At 35.6% G+C, this 7,656-nt stretch overlaps 1 protein-coding gene across 2 annotated transcripts; it reads left to right on the top strand.

Annotated features, from left to right (window-relative positions):
* Positions 1-2,454: 2,454 nt before the first annotated feature.
* On the top strand, positions 2,455-7,431 carry LOC147520870 (uncharacterized). Of its 2 annotated transcripts, none has more exons than XM_086592382.1 (2): positions 2,455-4,098; positions 7,008-7,431. In XM_086592382.1, the coding sequence occupies exons 1-2, from the start codon at positions 3,118-3,120 to the stop codon at positions 7,083-7,085; spliced, it is 1,059 nt and encodes a 352-aa protein (XP_086448508.1). In that variant the 5' UTR covers positions 2,455-3,117; the 3' UTR covers positions 7,086-7,431. The 2 variants fall into 2 exon arrangements, with proteins under 2 accessions (XP_086448508.1, XP_086448509.1); XM_086592383.1 differs by lacking the exon at positions 7,008-7,431 and adding an exon at positions 4,803-5,067.
* The last annotated feature ends 225 nt before the right edge of the window (positions 7,432-7,656 follow it).

Genomic DNA, 7,656 nt, shown 5'->3' with positions numbered 1-7,656 from the left:
TGTGAAGTTCGAGAGATTCATGTCGATTTATAACTGTTAATGTGAAGTTCGAGAGATTCATGTCGATTTATAACTGTTAATGTGAATTACGAGAGATTTAATATGAATCGGGCGGTGGATTGGTTGTAGTTGAAATGTGGAATTTGAATTGAGATGTGATAGGATTGGCGCCGATATGAGGGGTTTGCCATGGCCCGAAATAGTTGAGAGACCCGTCGAATAACAATGCCGAAATGGCTCAGAGCTCGTTGGCGATGAGTTATAGGAAAAAAATACACGAAACCTAATTTAACGCCGAGATTTCTTTCGGCTTTACGCTAGATAATAATTCCTCGTTGTTCGATCAATTCTAACAACCGACGTATATGTATATGTTGTTATAGGAGTGAGTTCGAGTTGATTCGGTTAAACGGGCTCGATTTGGTTAAGTGGGCTTGAGGAGAAGGAGCTTGCTAAGGTAGGAACCTACATACCAATATATAGTCTGTTTATTTTCATGCATGATTTGAATTGTTTAAATAGGAAATAGATAGTTGAGTATCAACCATGCATGTATATATGATATTCATGTTTTGCACTGTATTTCCTCGATATAAACTGTATATATAGATAGCTTTTTGTGTGAAATGGTTTTTTGGTAAAAAATCAAGCGGGATTTGTTTTACGTATTAAAAGAGAAAACTGGTTTTGGGAAGGGTTCGCGTTCTTGTCTCGAGTAAGGAGACAGAGATGGATTTTGTATCTTGGTGAGGATTACCCGGTTGTTTGTAAATATGTGTGAGGTTCGGATTGTCCCGGAGAGAGTTCGTTTTGTTATTTACGATGATTCGCCGTTTGGGAATCATCGGTTGTCATTTACTATGACCGCCCGTTTGGGAGTCATAGGTTGTATGTGATCGATGGGGACATCCGGAACTCACATATCAGACCAACAGATTTTAAAAGAAAATCTAAATATATATCTATAGTATTTGGAAAACAATCGGCAATACGAAAGTATATATATAGATATTATTATGCTTATTAGGGATTTAGAAAAGGAATTGTGAATTCCTAAAAGAAGAAACCGTTGTTAAATTAGGAGACGCCGGTTCATTTTAGGATTCCAACCGTGGGTGTACACCTTTCGAGGTGGTAGACTACCTTTAAAGGGATGCATCATTTGGATGTAGTCCGGGAATTCCTTTTCTACTTTTCTAGATAACCATGCTTTTGCGTGTCACGTTGTATGGTGATTAGCTTGTGTGGGGTTACATGCTACCTCGATGAGGTTTAGGCCGGAGGAGTGAGAGTTTAGTCCACTCGGATGTGTGTCGAGGATCCCGAGTAGTCTCATAGTCGTCGAACGGTTGACCACCGTGAAGTTAGGTGACAACCCGTGATGGGGTCGTGGGTCACAAGGCCCACCCGAGCCCTAAAAGTTTTGGAGATTTTGTGTATATTTAACACATGGCATTCGACTTAAGGTAAAATCGGAAAACAACGGTGCATGGTTCATTTTGGGAAGATTGAACCGAGATTGCCTCGCGGATCGGGTGAAGTACCGTCATTTCACCATTCTAATAGGATGCGCCGCCACAATAGTTGTATGATGACCGTGAAAACTATATTTTGAATATTAAAGAAGCATGCCGATATGATTTATGTTAGCTAGTGATTTATTGTATAGTCCACGATATTTGGATATTATTATAAAACCCGCATGTTTTAAATGTTTTATTATAAGTAGTCTAGTATTGGTTATATGCTTTACTAGGCATAGTTGTTTGCTCATCCTACTTAACATTTCGGACGAGCGATTCGCGGAGGAGGTTTTCCCTAACCCTAGTGATGACGGGTTATGGTGATTTGGGAGGATTTCCTTTATGCTTGACGATCTTTGAGTCAAGTTCATACTTTTTGATGTATAGAGATAGTCTAGTCATTTTGGTTGTATATATATAGAGCTCCACTCATTTTATGTAATATTTGATGTATTTAAGAAATTACACTCACATAGTTGGTGGATGGGATGTGATGTTGTTTAGAAGGTTGGTTTGTATATATATGGTTGTTGGAAGGTTGTAGTTTAGGATTTCCGGGTTATGATGGTTTATGACAGTTTTAGAGTTTCTTAACGCCGATTAAACAAAGAAAAACTCGCGAAAATTTCGGTAGAATCGGGATGGTGTCGGCCTCGAGATTCATTCCACGTCCTTGGGATGTGTTGTGGGTCTCGGGGCGTGACATTATAAGACAATTGTATTATTTGATTGTAATACATCTTCGAGCAATACACACGCATCCTTGCCTGATGAGTGGCCTCGATTGACACACATACGTACAGCCTGGGCACATTAGATTTGAGTATTATTTATTTGTGGAAGAAATTGGCAGTTACAAATGAAAAGGTAAAAAGGATAAATAAGAAATTTTAAAAACAGATAATACACTCAAAGAGTGACGTGCTGCTAAAATTGGAATAGAATCAAAATATAATATTAGTCTTTCTCTAGACAAAAAAACACACTAAAAAAAAGTGTCTAGAGCTCAATTTCTAGTTTGATTTTCAGACCATATTCTCATAGAGTCATAGTCCACGCCTTTTGGAAATGAGACATTAAACAAACTAACTACAAGCCTTAAAATCTGTGTGAGATCCACTGGTATGTAAGTAAAACTAACTCGACGGTTTATTGTCATTATCACTGTGTCGTTGCCAATTCCTTACTTTCTGGAAAATTGCTGTTCTTGCTCACAAGAATTTGTTCACGCTGCTCGCTAAGCAACTTGTGTATTTAAATGCACAAAGCCAACCAACAATGGTGTATAGCATATTAGCATGTGTGATTGTATCCAATGGCTCAAAAGTAACAAATGTACCATCATCAAATCCGAGTAACTTCAACCCCACGCGTAAAAAGCGGTCGTCACACGTGTTCAACAGAAGTGACACATTGATTGATTCTTCTGCTGTGGTCTTCCAAAACGCACGTGTCTTTAGCCTTTGTCTATAAAGACGCCAAGCTATTAAAAGTTGGAAACCTTCCTTCACCACGTCGCTTTCACCTGGTTATATTTACGACAACACACTCATTTCCTCCTCCTCACTTTCATGCTTTAACCGAAATTCCAGCTATGGAAACTGAAATACCGGCAAATTATTCCTACATGGGAAGAACCATCAGCGATATCAGCGTTGACGATTCAACTTCGGCTTTCAGTGATTGTAACAGTGATATATCAGGTGAATTTCCAACACCATCGACGCAGAACCGGCGGTTCTTGATCACTTGCGCTTCGGAGAATTCCGAATGTTTAATACGTCAGCTAGTTGAAGATCTTGAGTCGTGTTCTATTGATGTTCAGAAACAAGCTGCCATGGAAATTCGATTAATTGCCAAGAACAAACCTGAAAATAGACTCAAGATCGCGAAAGAAGGTGCTGTGAGACCACTTATATCTTTGATAACCTCATCGGATTTGCAATTACAAGAGTATGGTGTCACTGCTATTTTGAATCTCTCATTATGTGATGAGAACAAAGACTTGATTGCTAATTCTGGGGCAATTAAGCCCTTAGTGAAAGCTCTCAAGACAGGAACAGCGACAGCGAAGGAGAACGCCGCCTGCGCTTTACTTCGCTTATCGCAAATTGAAGAACACAAGACAACGATAGGGCGTTCGGGGGCGATTCCGCTTCTGGTGAATTTATTAGAGAACGGAGGCTTTCGAGGGAAAAAAGACGCTTCAACGGCACTTTATTTGCTATGTTCGGTTAAGGAGAACAAAATGAGAGCAGTTCAAGCTGGAATCATGAAACCAATTGTCGAGTTAATGGCGGATTTTGGGTCTGGTATGGTGGATAAAGCAGCTTTTGTATTGAGCATGCTTGTTTCAATTCCCGAAGGGAAAATAGCTGTAGTGGAAGAAGGTGGAATTCCGGTATTGGTTGAAATTGTGGAAGTTGGATTGCAGAGGCAGAAAGAAATTTCGGTTGCGATTTTATTGCAGATCTGTGAAAATAATTTAGCGTATCGGCAATTGGTTTCTCGCGAAGGGGCAATTCCACCGTTGGTTGCTTTGTCACAGTCCGGCACCACTCGTTCTAAACAGAAGGTTAGTGATTGGTTGATTTGTTTTTAATTGAAAGTTTCAAACTTAATTTATTGGATATGTCGTATGTCGAAAATTTTAGTACGTGGGGTTTTTAGAATGTGGAAATGTGGGTCCAATAGTAGATTGGCATGTGTCTACACATTGACTTTAGTTAATCTATAGTTAGTGAGAGATTTAGTTATTATAATGGGAAAATAAATATGGTGAGTTTTAATTCCAGAATTTTAGGGACATCTCAACAAAAAGGAAAACAAAAATAAATGGGAGGCAAAACATGAATACTTTAGATTTTTTTTTCCCTCTCTTCTGGCCCCCTATTTTACCTCTTTTTATCTTAACAAACTCTAGTCACTTATAAAAAAAAAACATTGTATATACTAAACTTCCATGATAAGGTTTATTTATTGGCAAAAAAATAACAAAACTTTAATACCCAAACAAATCAAAGAAAAAAAAAAATGAGAAAACAATAATGTAATGACAAACAAACTAAATAATTGATTTATTATTAAAGATTGAATGCTAAACATGATGACTATTATGCATGTCCAAAATCATGAGATGTAGTTCTTGTCGCTTGATCAAAATCACGTTTGTCTCTAAATGTAGAGTGTTGTTCTTCCCGATATTGCCTTGTTCTTTCTAATTTACTGTATCACATTGGTCGCTAGAGTATGGTTTTGAAAAGTCCAAATGCCTTGCAGGACCCCTAAATGGATTTGGTTGTGCCACTGTATTTGATGGGTGTTGCGATAGAAGTTTAACAAATCCCTGCATAGACAGTATTATTATCATTCTGAAAGGAAAAAAAAAGAAAAAGGGATGTCTAATACTCAATTATTGTTTAAAACTAACCTGGGGAAAAAGATATGAGTTAGTAAAAGGGAGCAATGAAGTGCTTGAAGGATCACTGTGACCATAACAATTAGAAAGTCCATGAAAGTTAGATTGAGTTGTATTTTCGAAAAATTGAGGTTCTCGAACAAATCCATTTGATGGCTCAGTAAGAGATCCAAGAGTAACCTTAAAAAATATACATATCAATGAAAAAGATTAACTATATGTTCTAGTGTTCTCCAACTTAAACTTGAATAAATAAAAAGTATATATGCAAACATGTGGAACATGGTCAAGTTTTGAAGATATTAAAGAAGAATTTTCACGTTGTTCCAAAGTCTGGCCATTATTAAATAGACATGAACAATTGCAATAAAAAACCAAATAAACTACAATACATACAAATTAAATATATTAAAACATCATGCTTCTATGCATTTTGATAAATGTGCCATATGCACAAACAATGATGAATTCCCGGTAGTACTAGTCTTATAGTTTTACCTCTATTAAAACATCAGCCTACGTTTACAAGGTTAACCAATCATAATTTTTACAGTGATGTACTCCACATTTAGACAAACGTGATTTTGATCAAGCGACAAAAACTACATCTCACGATTTTGGACATGCATGATAGTCATCATGTTTAGCATTCGATTTTTAATAATAAATCAATTATTTAGTTTGTTTGTCAATACATTATTGTTTTCTTCTTTTTTTTTTCCTTTGGTTTGTGTGGGTACTAAAATTTCATTATTTTTTGGCCAATAAATAAATCTTATCATGGAAATTCAGTATATACAATGTTTTTTTTATAAGTGACTAGATTTTGTTAAGATAAAAAGAGGGGGGAAAATAAGGAGCCGAAAGAGAGAACAAAAAAGAGAAAAAAAAAATCTCACATACTCATTTTTTGTCTCCCATTTATTTTTGTTTCCTTGTTTGTTGGGATATTCCTAAAATTTTGGATTTAAAACCCACTATATTTATTTTCTCATTATAGCTAAATCTCTCACTAACGATGAGTTAACTAAGGTTAATATGTGTGGACACATGACAATCTACTATTGGACCCACATGCCCGCATACTAAAAACCTTACATACTAAATTTTTCATGTCATATGTCTGTTCTTAAAATAATGGGTGGAGTAATCAAAGGGAGGTTTTATATAAAAGATATTTTTATAACATTGTTAATAATTGAGTTAGAAATAATTTCAATTTTTCAGTATAACGAAAGTAATCAACTTTGAAAAGTTCAAAATATCTTGAATTTTGATTTAAGTTATAGTAGAGATTTAATTTCAACACAATCTTTTACATGTAGTTTGATACTAATTTTTATTTAATTTTGAAGTTTACCTAAATGCCGGCCTGTATATTTCATTAATGATTTGGTGTGAGAACTTAGGACTTGATCATTCATTCTAGTCTGCTGAGACTCTAGCTGTTGTTTATGGCTTTTTGCTGACATTGGAAATTAAGACTTTTTGGAGTATGATCTTGATGTCACATATTAATCTAATCAGAAATATTAAACCATAATGAAATTTATAATCACAGTTGTCCAGTGTCCCCGTCAATACTCAATGCATTCATTAAGTTACTATTTTTGTGAGCTATGTTTTTTAACTGATTTACTTATAGAATGTTGGTTATCCGTTATTGTGTTTTTCTACCTAGAAAAAAATATTATTGTTTTTCTAGTATCCCTTGGAGAGTTGGACTTCTGGCAATCCACACATTGTAAAATTTCTCTCTCTTATTGCTTTTAACCCTTTTGAATCACCAGTTTTTTCCTTATTCCTTGTTTTAATTGTCAGGAATTTTTGTGATGCCTTAACTAGTAAAGAACCTTAGTTAAAGAAAATATAAGTAAATTAGCAAAATATAGAAAAAGCATTAGTGATTTAGTTTCAATTATTTCCAACCTCATCGGAAATCAAAGGTTTTGCAATAACTAATTATAGAGATGAATTATTACTATGTAAACACTTTAATGTGTAAAATTATTTTGTGCTGACCTGGGTGGGGATTTGATTTGATTTGATCTCATGGATCTACACAGGCGGAGATACTGATTGATCTTCTCCGACAACCAAGATCCGGAAACAATGCTTCAAGGACCCCAGACGTGTCAGATTAGTGGTCCACAATTGTGATCAACTACTCAACTAGTTGTGTTGTTGTCTTATATTATTTAGGTACACAAGACAAAGAAAAAAAAACTGTAAATAGCTTATGCTACTTCTGAGTTCTGAGATGGTGAGATTGTAAAATTTGTGATGACGGCTTTTTTGTTTGTTTGTTTGTTTTTTTTTTTTTTTTCAATTTACAATTTTTTAAGGGCTTTGTTCTTTGTATGCCTTTGTTGTTTTTGGGTTATTAGTTGGTAGGCATGCTAATTTTTGTGTTGCTGTGAGGTGGAAGGTGTAATTTTGAAATGTACAAAGAAATTAATTTTCCAGCAAGAAATTATGATTTGTGTTAAACTCCGAGCTAAAGAATGAAGAATCGCAATAAATAATTGCCGACATTTTTTCGATGAATCAATACCAACCATATGGATATATTTACGGCCATGGGCCCATGGCGGCTACATCTGCCAATTGGGGCACATTGTATCTGATATTCTGATCTATATAGGATTTCTAAAGATGCAACCAAGTCAACCCAAATGGATTGGTGTGGCTGCGGTGTGGATGCTCTTATCGCCA

Source organism: Coptis chinensis, chromosome 2 (assembly GCF_015680905.1).
Source record: "Coptis chinensis isolate HL-2020 chromosome 2, ASM1568090v1, whole genome shotgun sequence".
Lineage (NCBI taxonomy): Eukaryota > Viridiplantae > Streptophyta > Magnoliopsida > Ranunculales > Ranunculaceae > Coptis > Coptis chinensis.
Note: the sequence above shows the minus strand (reverse complement) of the source record. Positions and strands in the feature narration are given on the sequence as shown.